At 39.2% G+C, this 18,479-nt stretch overlaps 1 protein-coding gene across 1 annotated transcript in view; it reads right to left on the bottom strand.

Moving 5' to 3' along the window:
• Positions 1-18,479, bottom strand: part of LAMA3 (laminin subunit alpha 3) — a 242,944-nt gene that overhangs the window by 156,130 nt on the left and 68,335 nt on the right. Inside the window, exons 9-11 of the mRNA XM_058556902.1 lie at positions 7,602-7,692; positions 5,535-5,666; positions 4,095-4,157 (exon numbers count right to left, since the gene is read on the bottom strand). Of these exons, the coding sequence (XP_058412885.1) occupies positions 4,095-4,157; positions 5,535-5,666; positions 7,602-7,692 (286 nt within the window). The remainder of the gene's footprint in view (positions 1-4,094; positions 4,158-5,534; positions 5,667-7,601; positions 7,693-18,479) is intronic.

Here is an 18,479-nt window from a genome sequence, read left to right as displayed (position 1 = left end):
CTCGAAGCTCTGGCAGTGGCAAGTAGCTCCGTACAAAGTGACTGGGGGAATCAAAACCCCTTCAGGATATTTGTCAAGAAACCTCGTGGACAGCCATGTCTTCAGGTCAAATGGGCTCCTTTACATAATCCTCCCCAGATTGCCTCAATCTCCTAGATAAAGTAAACTCTGAGAGTCTTCTTGCACCTGTTGATTCTGCTTGTCACTGCTTTTTGTTTGAACTTGGAGGAATAAAAGTGCACACGTGCCTATAGGCTAGAGTGTATGTTTTTCGTATGCTGTCATTTTCAAAAGGTGCCCTTGAAGACGTGTCTATTGTACATTGACTTCCTAAAAATAAATGTTAAGTGGTTACTAACGATCACTTGAACCCAGAAAATCCAATAATATCCGGGGTCAGAAATATAATGAAAAACCTGAAAACATTCTGATCTGCAACACTATTCTGCCCTTCTGTTTCAGCTCTTCAGTGTCTGGAACAGAGCACATGGATTTTCTACAGGGGTGGTTCTCAATTTTGCCTGCATGCTGGAATCTCCTGGTAAAACACCATCGCCTGGGCGTGGAAGCCCAAACTCAGAGATCTGATACAATCTCATGATCTATAAACTATGGCCTCAAGGGTAAATTCATCCCTGTTTTAGTAAATAAAGTTTTACTGAAACACAGCCAAGCTCACGCATTTACATATTGTTGCTTTCATGCTACAACAGCAAAGTTGACTATTTGCAACTTTGCCTACAAAGCCGAAAATATTTACTATCTGACCCTTTACAGGCAAGGTTGCCAACTACTAAATGGGAATTTCTACTAATTAGAGCAGTAGTTCTTAACAAGAGACATACATCAGAATCATCTGGAAAACTTCAAAATTCAAGCCTGGGCTTTATCCCTGGAAATCTAGATTAAGATCTGGGGTGACAGACAGGAATTTATATTTTGCAAAAGCAAGGGATTCTAAATACAGCCCTGTTTAAAAACCACCGTATTAGAAGACAGGAAAGCATCAATGGGCCTTCAAGAATTAACATTCTCAGGGGTAGAAGGGCACCCGCCATTATCCAGTGCTGTATATCTTCCGACAGTTGAGACGTTTGTGCTTCTAATGTTCACTACCAGGAGTTAGGCTTCAAAGTGGGTGGTTTTAAAATGTATTAATAGAAGACAAAATTGAAGTGGATATCTGTGCATTCAAATTCCCAAATAAAATCTAACTGCACTAACTGAAACTTCTTTTCCTTGAGTCTGTGTTCTAAAGCTTCTCTAATATTTTGAAACAGAGGTTTGAACTTCCCTTCAAGTCCAATTAAATTTCTTTTCCTGAAATCACCACCAGTCTACTTGGGGAGAAAAAGGAATTAAACAACAAAGGAATTACTGTAAACAGATTGTAAATGGGGGATCTGAAACATTCTTGGGGAAGAAAACTAGAGATGTGTGTTGTAATCAAGGTTCAAAAGCTGAGTTCCATTCTAGTCAATTAAGAAACATTTGCTGATACCCATTATGGGCAGGATACCATGGTAGGTACTGTGGGGATTAGAAACCAATTCAAGCATAGCTACTGTCCCCAAGTGACCAAGTGTCTGACGAAGGCTTAAGACAGTACTCCACATAACGACACACAGCACCGTGGTCGGATCAGAAGAGCTGCGTCTGGGTAGCGCAGAGCTGCAACTAGCACAGGAAGGTAAAGAGGATGACGTTAAAGCTGACCTCAGGTGAGCCCTGTGCTGCCCCCAAATCCTATGACATTCCCCAAGCCCATTCACTCCCCTGTGTTCTGGGATGATGTGTTCATACCTTCTCTCTCTCACCTCCAAAACCTCCTTCCCATCCTCACTTTCTGCCCCTGACCTTGATTCTTATTTCACAGAGAAAAAAAGGAACAACTAGGAGAAAGCGTCACTACATTCCCACCACCGCACCCACCTGCCCCTCCTCTAGCCCATGTGCTCTGCCTTCTCCTCTGTTACATTCTTTCCCTCTCAGTGAATGGCAACGTCTTCCTGGTTTGCTCCATCCAAAAGCCTTGGAGTCACTCCACAGTCCTCTCTTTCTCTCATAGTACACATCCAGTCCAGCAACCCCCTGGCAAGTCCTGTGGGTTCTATCTTCAGATTATATCCACAACCTGTCCACTTCCTGTCACCTCCACTGATACCTCCTGGGTCCAAGCCATCATCATCTCTTCCTCACGGATTATCACAATAGCTTCCCACGAGGTCTCCCTGCTGCTTCTCCTCTCCGCTGAAATTAGTTTTCAACACAGTGGCCACAAAGATCCTTACGCAACATCATTTCTCTGTGCAAGAGGCATTTCTCTCCATGTCTCATTCAGAGTAGAAGGTTAACGCTTTGCAGTGGCTGACAAGGGCCTACCATCTGGTCCCCAGAACTTCCCTTCCTTCCCCTCTCCCCTTCCTCACTGCTTTCACACACCTGGTCTCCCTTTTGTTCAAGGAACGTCTCAGCATGCTGCTGCCCCAAGGACTCAGCACTTGCTCTTTTCTGTGTCTGGATGCTTCTCCCCAGACACCTGCAGAGCTCAACCCTCACCCCCTTCAGGTCCCTGCTTGATCATCTCTTCAATGAGGCCTTCCCTGACTATCCCATTTAAATCTACAAACCTCATCTTCCCTGACCTCTCTTTGCCTTGTTTTTTCCACAGCACTCATGGCCAAGGCTGCCTCCAGCCCACACCCTGAGCTACTATCTTGTTGCAGAACGTGAACTCCTCTGCCAAGGAGAGCTCTCCAGAGGCCATCCTCTTGTCTGGTCACAAGTGCCCCTTCTCTGCCCATCCACACCCTGGACATGCCAGGAGGAAGGGCACATGTGCTCACATACACCTCTCACTACCTCCACCCTAGTGAGATGAGCATGTGGCCATCAAATCTCTTCAGCTACCCACCAGGGTGCGAAGCAGACTCAGTGGGTGACCTGACCAGGACCCAGATGGGGCAGTCATGGGCTGGGTGCATATGCTGTGTCCTTTTGTTGGTGCCCTTCTGAGCGTGTGCATCCCTGGGTGTGCCTTTATGGGTTTATGTAGGAAATGGTCCACAGCTCCAGAATGGAACCTAGAGGCTTCTCATATGAGTCAGTTTATCCCTACAATGTGAATGGCTCCTCCTTAAAAATAGCACCCTTGTGCAGGAGGACATAATCCTGCATATCATAATCTGACATATTAGAGATCTCACTTGTTTAGTGGTTCATATATTATATACGTTATTGTATGAATCCCTCCACTGGAATACAAGCTCCAAGAGAGCTGTGAATTTTTAAAAATTCTGTTCATGGTAAGTCTCCAGTAGCCAGAACGATGCTGCGCACATTACAGGTGATCGATCATAAAACACTCGCAGAATGAGTGGTTTGGTAGATGTAGCACCCACACACTCTTGGTATCCACCTCTCCACCCCAAAGGCTGCTTCCTGCACACCTCTGCCATTCTCTTCCCGGGGTACCTCCCTGGCTGCAGGAGCTCCTTAGCCTTCCTGCAGGCCAAGCTCAAAGTATCACAGAGTTAATGCCCCAGAAGCAGTCCTCCATCCATGGCAGGTAACTGAGGTCATCCCTGCAGCTGGGACAAGGGTGAGCAAGTTCTATGCTGTGTCCCCCGGAGTTGCTTAAAGGCATGTGGCTCCAGGTGCTACAGTAGGGCCTTGTTTGCTAATGCATCTTCGTAATGGCTCCCTTCACTCCCTGACTCATGCCCTTACTGATGTTTCCTGGGATCACCTCCCAAATAAACTGCCTGCACTCAATTCCTTTCTCAGGGTCTCTTTTTGGACAACCCAAATAAGAGAGTAAGCAACCGACTGCCACCAAAGGTTTTTAAGCAAGTTAGTGATATATAATCCAAGCTCTGTTTCGTTTCCTTAATCAGGTAGTGCCACTACAAAAGATAGATTAGAGTAGAGAATGATGGGAGGTGAGGAGCTCAAAGAGGAGACACCTGGAAGGCACCCGCCATGCTCCAGCAAGGACAATTTGAACTTGGGCATAGCAGTGTGCATGGGAAGTAGAAACAGAATATGGAGCATAACATTTTCATTGAAGTTAAACCAAAAGAGAGGTTACTTGCCTTTTATATCTCCAGCTACTGGACCTTCTGGACTTGGAGTAGAAACAGGGAAAATGGGAGTTCCTAAAAAAACAGTTTATTTAAAAATATAGAGAAGGATTAAGGAGACAGTAAAGTAAAACATTAACTTGCACTAACTAGGAAGAATCCCTCTCTAATTTAGTGAAAAGTAGCATGTGGAGATTAATTTAAAGAAACGCAATCTTGCTATATTTGAAATGCATCTAGTAATTGAAACTAGACTGGTCAGACATTCTGACTTGTACATTAACAAACAGAAATGGATATTTTATGTTCACAATAGCTAAGTCTCAGTCTGAGCAGGGATGAGTTTGGTTTCTTTATCATCTTTATTGGTTTTTTAATGTAAAATTGAGGCTACTTTTTAAAAAATGTTTTCTCTCAAGCTTTTTTCCCTAAAGTTTTGTTTACGCCATAAAATTGCTTTAGGTTTCTTTTTTTTCACTAAAAAGGCAAATGCAATTTCTGCGCAGCCTCTATCCAATAATTAACAGATTCTAAAGTGATTAAGCCCGGGTTCAGTGTTACTGCGCTTGCGCTTAAAAACTAGTTCCTTTAAACATAAGATGATCGTATAATTTATCCTCCAAACTAGGACACTCAACGGTGACAGTGGGTGCTAGATTGATGATTACCCTGGGACAGCAGGTGTGAACCAGGACATATTGTCACCCCATTCACATGCGTCCTGCCCACCTAGCCCCACAAGTCAAGATGCTTTTCCTGAGTTTGTAGAGTTGTGAGCATGGGATGGGCAAGAACTAATGCAGCAATGGGAAGGCCTCTTCTTGAGACAGTGTTTCTTTGTCCTAAGGCAGAAGTGCCATTTTTACACTGTTGCAGAGCAAACAACCATGACTCTTGTCACAATTTGCAGAGCTCATTTCAGACTCTCCTGCTTCAAGTTCTTTAGTGGTTCTAATAGATACATATTTTTTTCTCTCTGAGACACTGAGACATTCACTTAGATCACTGCAGTGGGCTGAGGTGGGGGCCCATGATGGCTTGGCCTACTGTACAGCAGGAAAGAGGAAGCACATCCCTCTGGCCACCTGAAGCACGAAACAGAACACGTATGCAAACGGACATCTGGAAGCCCATGACATTTCTTCTAGGTTTAGGAAGAAAAATCACACACACGGATTACTAAGATGAAATTGCCAATATTTGACCCTTTTGACCTACTAAGATGGTAATGTGTATGGTACAACCTAATACTTTGGAGATAAATAAGACTATAAAATGTACTTATATAAATTTTATGTTGCAAACTTTTGGAAACACTTTCATGTAAATACAACCCACCTGGATCCATTTCTGTCCCCCCGCCACACCCTGCCTGTCACGCCTTCGGGTGTAATGCACAAGCCCAGCTATGTGTCAAGAAGGGAGGCCTCTCCTTCTGCAGTGGGTACTTACTCAAGCAAAACGGGAAATTATAGTATCCGACCGCACACTTCTCACAGTTGTCTCCCTGGAAATTCGGCTTGCAGTTGCAGCGGCCTGAGCCCTGCTCACAGTCTTCCGCATGCTCAGGGTTACAGCTGCAGGCTAAGAGAAATCCCGGTTTACAAAGGACCAGTCCTTCGCTGCACTTAACAAGGCAAATATGTCCCAACATGTCTCAGGCAACATTGAATACTTTATCATTGGTCTACGGTTATTCTTGAAAGAACACAGCCTGTTTTCCACTTCCCACGTGGTTGATGGTTCTCATTAATTGAACTTCACGGACCCTCGGAGTTAAGCTTTAAGAGCGTCCACATTGAGAAGTTCTTGAGAACGTAGTTTATTATGCTGAGCACTGCCCAGCTCACTGTGTAAGAAGCAAAGTCTGCACCAACTACAGTCGGAGGGGCTGCGTGGGTGTGTGTTGTAGCTCCTGGCAAGTCTGTTGGGTGCAGCCTCTCCTGGCCATGAGTGAACTGTGACTGTCTATATAGTGGTCATCATTACACAGTTGTGATGTGGACACAAGTGTGGGATGCCTAGATACTGATATACAATCTGTGGACAGCACAGCAAGATTGTGCCCAAAACCCAAATGTTAGATTTGAGTGATAGAGCTTGCTGAAGGCAGGTTTTACAAGCAACATGATGATTGGGTTTGCATTTCAGAGGAGCATACTTGGGGTATAAGAAGTCTGATAACCTTCCACTTGAGAGCTTCCCTTGACCTGGTAGGTCCTCACCTTGGACAGCAAGGATACTGTCACAGCTCAGCTGAGTGCATGTCTTATGAGGAACTGGTGGACTGCAGAAGCCGTGAGCGTCAAGCATACCCCCAGCCTGGCTTCTCCTGGTGTCCTCTGCTTAACTTGTTAGGATTTATGTGTCCTGTGGATTTTTTATGCTAAGGCTTGAATATCTCCATGAGACCACTTCAGCTACAAAGAAACTAGAAAAGTGATGGAGAATCGAGATTCCTAACAAGGTACAATGTCTTCCTGTTTTCCTTTTCCAATGCCTGTTCTTCCTGGGCACGAGGAAAGTGGTGGGCATACTTTGTGGGATGATGTGGAAGAGGGAAGGAAAACAGGAACACACTTTTAACAACTAAAAATGCCCTGGGGAGAAGCAAATCTGAGTTTACGCATTCTTTGGACTTGGATGCCCTCAAACGTTAATGAAATGATGAATGAATTGGGAAGGGACAGTGGGCACAGAGGTAAACTTCAGCACTGGAATTGCTTTCCAACTGTGACAGCCAGAGAATATAAAAGAACCAAGTACTGAACAGGCTATAGGTGACACATGTAGGGCGAAGTCCATAATCTGACCTATGACTGATAATCCACAGGGAAAAACCAGTGGCATTTTTTGTATAATGGATGTGGTATGGCACAGTGGTGCCAGACAGATATGAACTCTATCCTGGATCTACCAGTTAGTGGTTTTGTCGCTTGGGCCAAAATATTTAACTACTCAGACCCTTTGGTTTCCCCATATCAAAAAATAAGAAGAATAATACAATATCACAAATTTGTTGTGATAAATAAGATATTAGTGAAAGTATTTAGGCAATGTCTTGCATACAGCAAGTGCTCAACAAATCGTAGCTATTTTAAATATTATGACTATAATTAGGTCCTCGTGAAATCACTACTATGTTGTGTTGATGTGAATTCTGACAAAAATTTGAAATTATTGGGATCGTGGTTGCATGTCAAAACAACAGAAAATGGAGGAACCAGCATTTGTTGCAGGCCTAGTATGTGACAGGCCCAATGCTTAGTATTTTCCTAGGTGCTTTTGATGGCATTTCATTTAATCTCAGGGAATTACATTATCATTTCTATTTATATACAAGAAATTTGAGGCTCAGAGACACTATGTAACTGCCTGAAGTTACACAGCTAGTAAAGAGTAGTAGAAATGATAGGAAGAGAGAGACTGAGGGGAACTACTGACCAACCAGAATTTAGCCCAATGACCTTCCTGAAGCAGTAGACAATCTAAGACACACCAGGTTGGAACAAAACTTACGGATGCAGCCATGCGGGGCATCAACTGGAATGCCATACGGGCGGTAATAACCCTTAGCACACTGTTCACAGTTTACACCAGCTGTGTTATGCTAGAAAGAAGCAAAAGACACTTAGAAGGAAGAGTATTGGAGAAGTCCTTATTTTGTGCTATTCATCCAGAGAAATAATTCTGTCATATACAATTGTAATTTCAAAGTCAACGAAAAAAATAAGCATTGATTTTGATCTTGAGTCTCCTAGATTTACCAAAGGACACTGGCTTAACTTGGCTCTGGAATTTTTTCCCATTGAAAGAGGAAATGAGGGTAAGTTCCTTGAACGGGACAGCCCAGGTTTTCCCCTCTACCACAGAATTTACAAAACTCAAGAAGACTACTCTTCACAGCTTCATTCAGAAGTGATCAGTGGATAACAAGTCACCCTTAGGTTTAACCCAAGGAATAAAGGGTCACGTGTGTATTTTTATCTTCTCTGATTTTGGAAGAAATCACATATACAGATCATCTTCTCTTGTCATTCCAATTTTATCTGTGCTTTAGTCAAGAAACCATTTTTCAAACATTTCTGTTATGTGAAGGGAAAATGTAGGCATTAGTCTCACACACAGAGCTCATTTTAAAGTACAATACTAGGAGGATTTTTATATTTCATGGTTAATCCTTGTAATTGCCACAAAATCAAATTACCCAACATGCCATCATCAATTTCCAAGAATTATACACCACGGATCTAGCTCAATTCTGCCTCTCTCTCTCTCTAATTTGGAAACAATTAGGAGGACAGTGTTCTTTCATTAATGAAAGGAAAGGCAATAGGAAGTTAAAAAGAACTAAGATAACACACTTTGACTCAAAAAGAGTCTACATAGAAACACAGAGAGGAGAACAAAGGCCCTTTCTGTATTTTCTCCCCCATTTTAGATGATTTTATTAATTATAGACTTTTATTTATTACCACTCCTTGTCCTGTGGGCTAAAATGCAAAATCACTTTAACACTGAGGTCTAAAACCACACTGGCCATTTCTCTGACTTAATATTTACATGCATGAACATTTTGGGCAAATAAGAAACAGCTGTATCCACCCGCCCTTCCATCAAATGCCAATTAACCTCTCAACTCTGTAGTTGCCACTATGACTTATAAAAGACAGGACATCAGGTTAACCTTGGCTCCCCAATTTTTTTCCATTGGAATAGGAAATGAGGAAAAGTTCTCTGAAGTGGGCACCCCAGGCTTTCCCCATTACCACAAAGTTTGGCTAATGAAGCACCTGCCACAGAGAAGTTATATTTTTAAGACACAAAGAACAGCAACAAATGAGCTGTAGATGGAATAATGGCTGTAGTTTGCCTTCAAGTCTTGGGTGGTTTTCTAGGACCCGCACCACACCCTGAGGGCGACAGCACACCACTTTATCCATGGACACCAAGGTCATGGGTGGACCAAGGCCAGATTGAAACTCAAGGAAAGTGGTGGCTCCATAATTTCTATATTGGAGATGCTAGGAGAAGTAATCTCTCTGGGAGGTGTGGGTGCTTGAATTTGTATTTGCATGACAATTAACCTAAGATGAGAAAACCTCAGCTGCCCAAGCTAAAGAGCGGGGTGGGCGCTGATGGAATCTATGCAAGAGGTAAGTCCACCCCACCACTGACCCCTCCTTTGGCCCCACCTACAGAAGCTTTCTATGGAATGCTCGCCTAGAAACCCCAGGGCCTGCTCTGATAATTCTTAGGTCCTAATTCCTCCAAGCAGAACTTTTCTAAGGTGCTTTACAATCTTCAGGTAAACCCCATCTCTCTCTTTCTCTCAATCCCTTGACCACACCCACAACACTGTTGCTGGCTTCCATTTCTGTGAACTTCAAGCACATGGAGATTATTGGCTACTCCGCTCATTGGCCCTCCTCTCCTGGGAAGCCCCCTATCTGATTTTCCTTCCTAAAGCAGACAGGATCTGGCTTTTGCTACTTCTCTGACTCATCTACTCCCACTCACTCCCCTCCAGCCACAAGGGGCCCCTTGCTCCCTTCTCAAAGCCCTTTGCCCTGCCATTCCCTTTGCCTGGAATGCTCCTCCCCAGACAGATGCCTAGCTCATTCTCGTGCTTCTTTGAAGTCTTTACTCAAATGCCACATCCCAAGGAACTGGCCACCCTATTTAAAAATGTCACATACCCAAAGCCAATACCTAAAATAGTAAACCCAAGAAGTAAAAATGAAATCAATACCACAGGAGAATATAGCCATCTCTGAAAACTGCTTGCCCTACAGAGTAACAATCTGGCAAATTTTTACATGCTGGTTGCTTGACTACTTTGAAGTCTCCAGGCCCAATCTGCCTGTGGTCTTCCCACTTCCTGCCACCAGCCCAGAGCTGATGGCAGATATCATCACTCTTCTCCCACTACCAGCACTGCACAGAAAAGGGGGAAACAACCAGGTTAGCTGGTGCTATGGACTAAATGTCGTGTCTCCCCAAATTCATTTGTGGAAGCCTAATCCCCAGTGTGATAGTATTTGGAGATGGGGCCTTGGGAGGTAATCAGATCATGAGAGCGGATCCCTTCTGAAGGGATTAGTGCACTTATAAGAAGAGACACTAGACAGCTTCCTTCTTTTCTCTCTACTCTCCACCAGCGAGGATACAATGGGAAGACAGCCATTCGCCAACCAGGAAGAGGGCTCTTACTAGACACTAGATCTGCCAGCACCTTGATCTTGGACTTTTCAGCCTTCAGAACTGTGAGAAATAATTCTTTATTGTTTAAGCCACCCAGTCTATGGTATTTTTGTTATAGCGCCTGAACTGACTAAGACAGCTGGGTTTCTGACAGGCAGACCTTGCTCCGGGGCATGCGTGTTCTATTGGCAAATTCAAACTTCATCTTGAAGCATCACCTCCAGCTCACCAAGCTCTCCGACCCTGCCGTAAGAGCACCCCCTCTCCTTCTTTCTTCCTAGTCAAGACTCCACATGTCTCTCTGTATATGGCATAAGATAGGGTTACATTTTTTTCCCCAAATGAAGAGCTAATTGTCCCAACATCATTTATGTAACGTCCATCTTTCTCTTCCATTAGAAATGCCAACTTTATTGTAAACCAAATTTTAACATCTACATGAATTCGTTTCTAGATTCTCTATTAGGTTCTATTGAACTACTTATCCCGGCATTGAGCCCATACTCATATTAATACAGATTCAAGGTATGTTTTGATATCTTGGAAGACAAATTTCCCCAATAATTGTTCATCTTTTCTAAACTATTTCTCTATTCTCATATATTCTTTTATTCATAAGATCTTTAGAATCAGTCTGTCAATCTTCATGAAAAATCCTTTTGGAATTCTGGCGATTGCACTGAATTCATAGATTGGTTTTGGATAAATGGTATATTTATGATATTGAGTCTGAAAATACATTATGCCTCTCCCATAGGTCTTCTTTTATAAACTTCAACAAAATTTCATAGGTTTGAATGCAGCTCCACAGTTAATTTCTCCTATCTGTTGCCTCTTGGAGTACCTCCAAATCATTCCAACAGCCACAGCTATGTTCTCCTGCATGTATGTGTTTCTGCTTTCTATCTTTTCGGAATCTTTTGAAATTCCTGGTCTGTTGACGACATGCTTTCTTATTTTCATGCTGTTCAGGATTCTGGAAGGAGAGAGTATTTTGCTTGTTTAGTATCTCTTCTGTCGTTGTGTGGGATTTGTTGCAGGAGGGAACGTAGCCCTGTGTGCTCCGTCTGTTCCTTGATCTCATCTCTTCACTTTGTGTGGTGTGGTGTATGTGTGTGTGTGTGTGTGTATAGGAGATAAGCAGTTTGGAAATAGTGAGACCAACACATCAAGGACACAGACAGCTAGGGAGCAAGCTCAAGACTTAGACCAGAAGTTGTGTCTCCATGGAAGAAGGTAAAGATGCTGTTTTAAAAGCGTCATCTCAAACAACATGGGTAATCTTCAACCTTAATTAAGAATATCAATATTTTATCGAAGAAAAGGAAATCAAGGAGTTAATCCAAAAATGCTGTATTCCTTGCTCTCGTCTTTTGTCGCTTTTTCCCTCAATATTTTATTACAAAAAACTTCAAATTTTACAGTGAACACCATACACCTCTATATAGAGTTTACTGTTAACATTTTATTATACTTCTTTTATCTTATAATCATCCCTTTACTCATTCCTCTATCTATCCACTAATCCATCTTATTTTTTATGCATTTCAAAATAAATTGCAGATATCAGTCACTTTCCTCTAAATACTTTAGCATGCATATAATTAACTGGAGTTTAATATTTGTTTACAGTTTTTTTTCTTTTGGTGTAAAATTTACAAACAAGGGCAAAACTCGTAATTGTACATTTACCGAGGTATGACCAATGTATGTATCTGTGAAACTCAAATCTCCATCTAGCTATAGAACAATACTATTATGCCAGAACGTGCCCCTGAGCCCCTTCCCAGTCAATTCCCATCAGCAACTCCCCAGAGTCAACCACAGTTCTGATTTTTTTCTACTACTTTAGTTTTGCCTGTTCCAGCATTTCATTTAAATGGCCCTCATACTATATATATTCTTTTCTGGAAGTCTTTCACTTAGCGTGATGTTGTTAAGAATCTCGCATGCTGCTGCATGCATCAGTAGTTTGTTGCTCTCTATTGCTTGTTGGTATTCCATTGAATTATTATGCCAGTTTGTTCATCCTTTCTGCTATTGATGGATACCTGGGCTATTTCCAGTTTGAGGCTATTGTGCATAAAGCTGCTATAAACGTTTTGTAAACATACGTTTCCATTTCTCATGGATAAATGCCTAAGAGTGGAATTTTTGAGTCACGGGATAGGTGTATGTTTAGTTTTATTTAAAAAACTGCCAGACGCTTTCCCAAAATGGTTCTACCATTTTCCATTCACACCAACAATGTATGATAGTATGGTTGCTCCACTTCCTCACCAAAATTGGTGGGAGGTCATTGTAATTTTAATTTGGATTTCTCTAATGACTAATGATGTTAAGCTCTTTGTTGTACACTTTCGAACGTCTACTTTTGTGAGGTGGCTGTTCAAATCTTTTGCATATTTTATGGGTTATTTATTATTGAGCTGTGGGAGTTCTTTATATATCCTGGATATCAACCATTTGTCAAATTTATGTTTTATGAATATTTTTTCCCCATCTGTGGCTTGCCTATTCATTCTCTTAATAGTGTCTTTTGTGAGCAGAAGTTTTTAATTTTGATGAAGTCTAATTTGCCCATTTTTCATGGTTATTGTTTTCTGTGACCTAAGAAAACCTTGCTCATATTTTGAATCACAAAGATATTCTCCTATATTTTTCTCTAAAGCTTTATAGTTTTAGCTTTACTTTAGTCTGATCCATATTGATTTAGTTTTTGTGCATGATTTGAGGTAGGGGTCAAGGTTTATTTTTTCCCATATAAATATCCACTTATTCCAGAACCATTTGTTGAAAGGACTTTCTCCCCCACCCTCCATTGGATTACTTTGGTATTTTTATCAAAATCCAAATGTCCATATAAGTGTGGGTCTGTTTCTGTGCTCCCTGTTCTGTTACATTGATCTATTTATCTATCCTTCTGTTGATATCACACTGTTTTGATTACTGTAGCTTTATAGTTAGTCTTAAAGTAAGATAATATAAGTCCTCTAACTTTATTCTGCTTCTTCAGGATAGTTTCGGATATTCTAGGTCATTCATATAACCATATAAGCTTTAGAATCCACTTGTCAATTTCTACTAAAAAATCTGCATTAAATCTTTAAATCAATTTGCAGAGAATTGATATCTTAAAAATATTGCCTTCCAATCCATAAATATGTTACACTTTCCATTTATTTAGGTCTTTCTAAATTTCTCTCAGCAATGCTTTTTAGCTTTAGTATAAAGATCTTGCATGACTTTCGTTAAATTTATTCCTAAGCATTTTATGTTTTTGACAGCATTTTAAATTGAATTTTTATTTTATTTACCTATCATTTACTGCTGGTATATAAAAATACCATTAATTTTTATATATTATCCTTTTATCCTGCAATCTTACTAAATTCACTAATTAGTTCTAGTAGTTGTTTTGTATATTCCTTAGGATTTTCGACACAAACAATCATGTCATCTGCAAATAGAGGCAGGTCTACTTCTTCCTTTCCAATCTTAATGCCTTTTATTTCTTTTTCTTGCCTTATTGCAATGGTTAAGACCTCCAGGGCACTTTTTAACAGACATGGTGGAAAGCAACCAACCTTGTCTTGTTCCTAATCTTTAGAAGGAAAAAGTTCAGTCTTTCACTACTAATATGATGTTAGTTGTAGGTTTTTCATAAATGCCCTTTATCAGATTGTGGAAATTCATTTCTATTCCTAGTTTGCTGAGAGCTTTTAACATAAAATGGATATTAATTTTGTCTAATGATATTTCACATGATTCTTCTCTTTTATTCTGTTAATATGATTAATTACATAGATTGATTTTTCATGTTCAATCAAACTTGCTTTCCTGGGATAAACCTTACCTGTCATAATGTATTATTCTTATAACATATTGTTGAATTCTATTTTCTAATATTTTGTTAAATATTTTTGAATCTAAGATGTTCATAAGAGATATGGATCAGCAATTTTATTTTATGTAATGTCTATGAGGTTTTGATATTAAGCTTACACTGACCTCATCAAAAGAGTTGAGAAGTGTTCTCTCCTCTATTTTCAGAAAGAATTTGTACAAGATTGGTGTTGTTTCTTCCTTAAATGTTTAATAGAACTCATCAGTAAAATCATCTGGGCCTGGCACTTTCTTTGTCAGAAAGTTTTGATAATAAATTCAATTTCTTTCATAGATATGGGGCTATTCAGATGATCTGCTTTATCTAGTATCAGTTTTGTAGTTTTTAAGAAAAAATTGTCCATTTAATCTAGGTTGTCAATTTTGTTGGCATAAACTTATTCACAGTATTCTTTTATTTTCCTTTTAATGTCTTAGCCACTCTAGTATTAAACCCACTATTGTATATGATATTGGTATCATTTTCTTTTTTCTCCTGACCAGTGCAGCTGGGAGTTTATTAATTTTGTTGAATTTTCAAAAAGCCAGCTTTGGGCTTTTTTAATTTTCTCTATTGTTTGCCCATTGTCTCTTTTGTTGAATTCTGCTCTTATCTTCTTCCTTCTACTTACTTTGGGTTTATTTTGCTCTTCTTTTATCACCTTCTTAGGGTAGAACTTTGGGTCATTGATTTTAGACCCTATATTCTAACATAAGCATTTAAAGCTGTGAATTTCTCTTTAAGTACTGTATTAGCTGCATCTCACAAATATCTGTGTGCTGTATTTTTATTATTACTCAGTTTAAAATCTTCTCTAATTTCCCTTGTTATTTCTTCTTTGACTATGGATTATTTATAAGTGTGTTATTTCAAATATTGGAGTTTTCCTAGTGATCTTATTGTTATTGATTTTTAATTTAACTCCATTTTGGTCAGAAAATGACTCTGTAACTATATGATTTCAATCATTTTAAGTGCAATGGGACTTGTATTATGGCCTAGATTCATGTTACGGTTTATCTTGATGTGTGTATCATGTGCACTTGAAAAGCCACTGAGTGTAGTGTTTGATAAGTATCAATTAAGGCAAGGTGCTTGATAGTGTTGTTCAGATCATATATCTTTGCTGATTTTTTTTTTATTTAGTTCTATCAATTGCTGCTAGGGTTGTATTTAAATCTCCACCTGTTATCATGAAATTGTCTATCTTTCCCTTTAATTCTGCCAAATTTTGCTTCATGTATTTTAAAGCTCCATTATTATGATTACCATGTCTCCTTGGTGAATTGATCCTTTTATCATCATGAAATGTCCCTATTTAACTCTGTTAATGCTCTTTGTACTGAAGTCTATTTTATCTGATATTAATATCACCAATCTATCCTTCTAATGCTTATTGTTTATATAATTTTTTTTCCATGCATTTACTTTCAACCTATCTATGTATTTATATTTAAAGTTCACCTCTTAGAGGCAGAATAGAGTTAGGTCTTCCTTTCTTACCCATTCTGATAACTTCTGTCTTTGAATTGGAGTGTTTAGTCCATTAACATTTAATCTATTTATTAATATGATTGGAAAATAGGTCTACCATTTTCATATTTATTTTCTGTTTGCCCCTTTGTTTCTGTTGTGTGTGTGTGTGTGTGTGTGTGCGTACGTGTGTGTGCATGTCTGTGCGTAAGTGAGTTTTACCCCTCTGTTCCTTCTTTGCTCCCTTCTTTGGATTATTTCAATTTGTTTTTTTTTCTTGTGAGAAAGATTAGCCCTGAGCTAACATCTGTCGTCAATCCTCCTCTTTCTGCTGAGGAAGATTGGCCCTGGGCTAACATCTGTGCCCATCTTCCTCTACCTTTATATGTGGGACACCTGCCACAGCATGGCTTAATAAGTGGTCCACAGGTCCACCCCTGGGATTCTAACCTGTGAACTCTGGGCTGCCGAAGCGGAGCACATGAATTTAACCACTAGGCCATGGGGCTGGCCCCATTATTTCAATATTTTTAAAAATTAAAATACACTCACGTTTATTTACTATTAGCCTTTTAGCTATATCTCTTCCCATTATTTTGTTAGTAATTGTTTTAGAGATTACAATGTACATCTTTAACTCTTCATAGTCTGATTAGGGATAATAATGTACCACTTCATGAAAATTGTAGAAACTTTACAGTCCTATATGTCCTCACTGTTATTTATGCTACAGTTTCACATGTATTATATCTATATACATTATAAATCACACAAGAAAATATTATAATTTTTGCTTTAAGCAGCCCTACATAGTGTTAAAGAATTTTTTAAAAATAGTCCTTTATATTGATCCAGACGTTTACCATTCTGATACTCTTCATTTCTTCCTGAAGATCTGAGTTTCCACCTGGTATCATTTCTTTTATCCTGAAGAACTTCCTTTAGCATTTCTGGCAGTGCAGGTCTCTTCAGCAACAAATTTTCTTAGTTTTATTTTCTCAGTGAAACATTTTTCTTTGTGCTTTCCTTCTTAAAGAATATTTTTCCTAAATACAGAATTCTGAGTTGATCGTTCTTTTTTTTTTTTTCTTACAGCACTTTAAAGATATTGTTCCACTGTCCTGTGGCCTTCAGAGTTTCTAATGAGAAGTCCATGGTTATTATAATGTGTTGTTTTCCTCTGTTTACTTTCAAGGTTTTCACCTTGTCTCTGGTTTTCAGCAGTTTGACTCTGTTAGGCCCAGGCGTGGTTTTCTTTGTATTTATCTAGCTTGGGGTTCAATAACCCTCTTGAATCTTAGTCTATTGTAAAATTTGAGGAATTTCCTGCCACTATTGTTGCTTTTTCTTTTTCTTTTTACTTCCTTCTCTATCCTCTCTTCTGGACTCCAATTACACATGTGTTAGACCACTTGATATTGTCCAACATGTTCCTAAATCTCTGATAACCTTTTAAACAAAATCTTTTTCTTTCTCTTCTTAAGATTGGATAATTTCTATTGATTTATCTTCAAACACACTGACTCTTTCTTCTATTATTTCCATCCTGCTATTGGGCCCATCCAATGAATTTTTAATTTCATGTATTGTTTACTTTTAGAATTTTCATTTTGTTCCTTTGATAGTTTTTATTTCTCTGCTATTATTTCTTATCTTTTCATTCATTGTGAACACATTTTTATTTATATTCTTGAGCATAGTTATGATAGTGGTTCCAAAATCCTTAGCCGCTAATTTCAACATCTGGGTCGTCTCAAGATTGGTGTCTATTGATTGTCTTGTCTCTTGAGAAATGGGTCACATTTTTTTGGTTCTTCAGATGTAAAAAATTTTGAATTGTACCCTAAACATTGTAAATATTATCTTGTAGAGACTCTGGATTCTGTTACATTCCTCTAAAGAATATTGATTTTTTGTTGCTCTTGTTTTATGAGACAATCAACTTGACTTTACTCAAACTGTAAACTCTGACTCTTGAGTAGTAACTCAAATCTCAAATAAATTATTTTAGTCTTAGCTGAAATCCATCCTGTGCATGGATGGTTCAAAGGTCAGTCAGAAACTTGGGAAGAACTTATACATAGAATTAGGGATTTCTTCTCTCTTGATTTCTTTTTTTCTAGACTCTCCACCACTTTCTAAAAGTTGTAGTTGTCTCAAGCTCTGTTCTGGTTCTTCAAACCAGAAAGACTACAGATTTTCTAGAGGAATTTTAGCCAAACCACATGGTACCAACTGTGGCCTGCTCTCTGGCTAAAAGTCAGAAAAACATGTAACTCATCCTATGCTGATCCTTTTTGCCAAGTGGCAGCTCCTCTCCAGTATCTTCCTGCTTATGTTAATCCTCAGTACCTTCATACAATTGTTTGGGTGGTGTGGCTTTTTGTTTTTTTGTGTTTTTGTTTTTGTATTTTATCTATAGTCTATAGTTATTATCCGTGAGAAGGCTGGGTCCTGTTGGAGCCGCTAAACCATAACAGAAGCAGAACTCTCTCTTTGTTCTTTGATTGTGAATATAATATAAAAGTTAATTATGCTGAGATGTACACTTAAAATGGTTAAAATGGTAGATTTTATATTATGTATATTTCACCACAATAAAAAAATTTAAGTTATGTTAACTAAATATCTAATTTAAGCAAAGGCATTTTAAGTTTAATTGGAAAAAAATGCAATGAGCCTAAACAAGATTTGAATGATTTCATATGCAAAAGAAAAATGCCTTTGCACAACTACTATGAAAAAAAAAGGACTATACTGACTGTTTTCTGGAAGAACAAAGTGCAATATATGATATCACTGGGAGAAGGAAAAGGAGGAACAAAGTATTCTAA

Source organism: Diceros bicornis, chromosome 16, assembly GCF_020826845.1.
Source record: "Diceros bicornis minor isolate mBicDic1 chromosome 16, mDicBic1.mat.cur, whole genome shotgun sequence".
Classification (NCBI taxonomy): Eukaryota; Metazoa; Chordata; class Mammalia; order Perissodactyla; family Rhinocerotidae; genus Diceros; species Diceros bicornis.
Note: the sequence above shows the minus strand (reverse complement) of the source record. Positions and strands in the feature narration are given on the sequence as shown.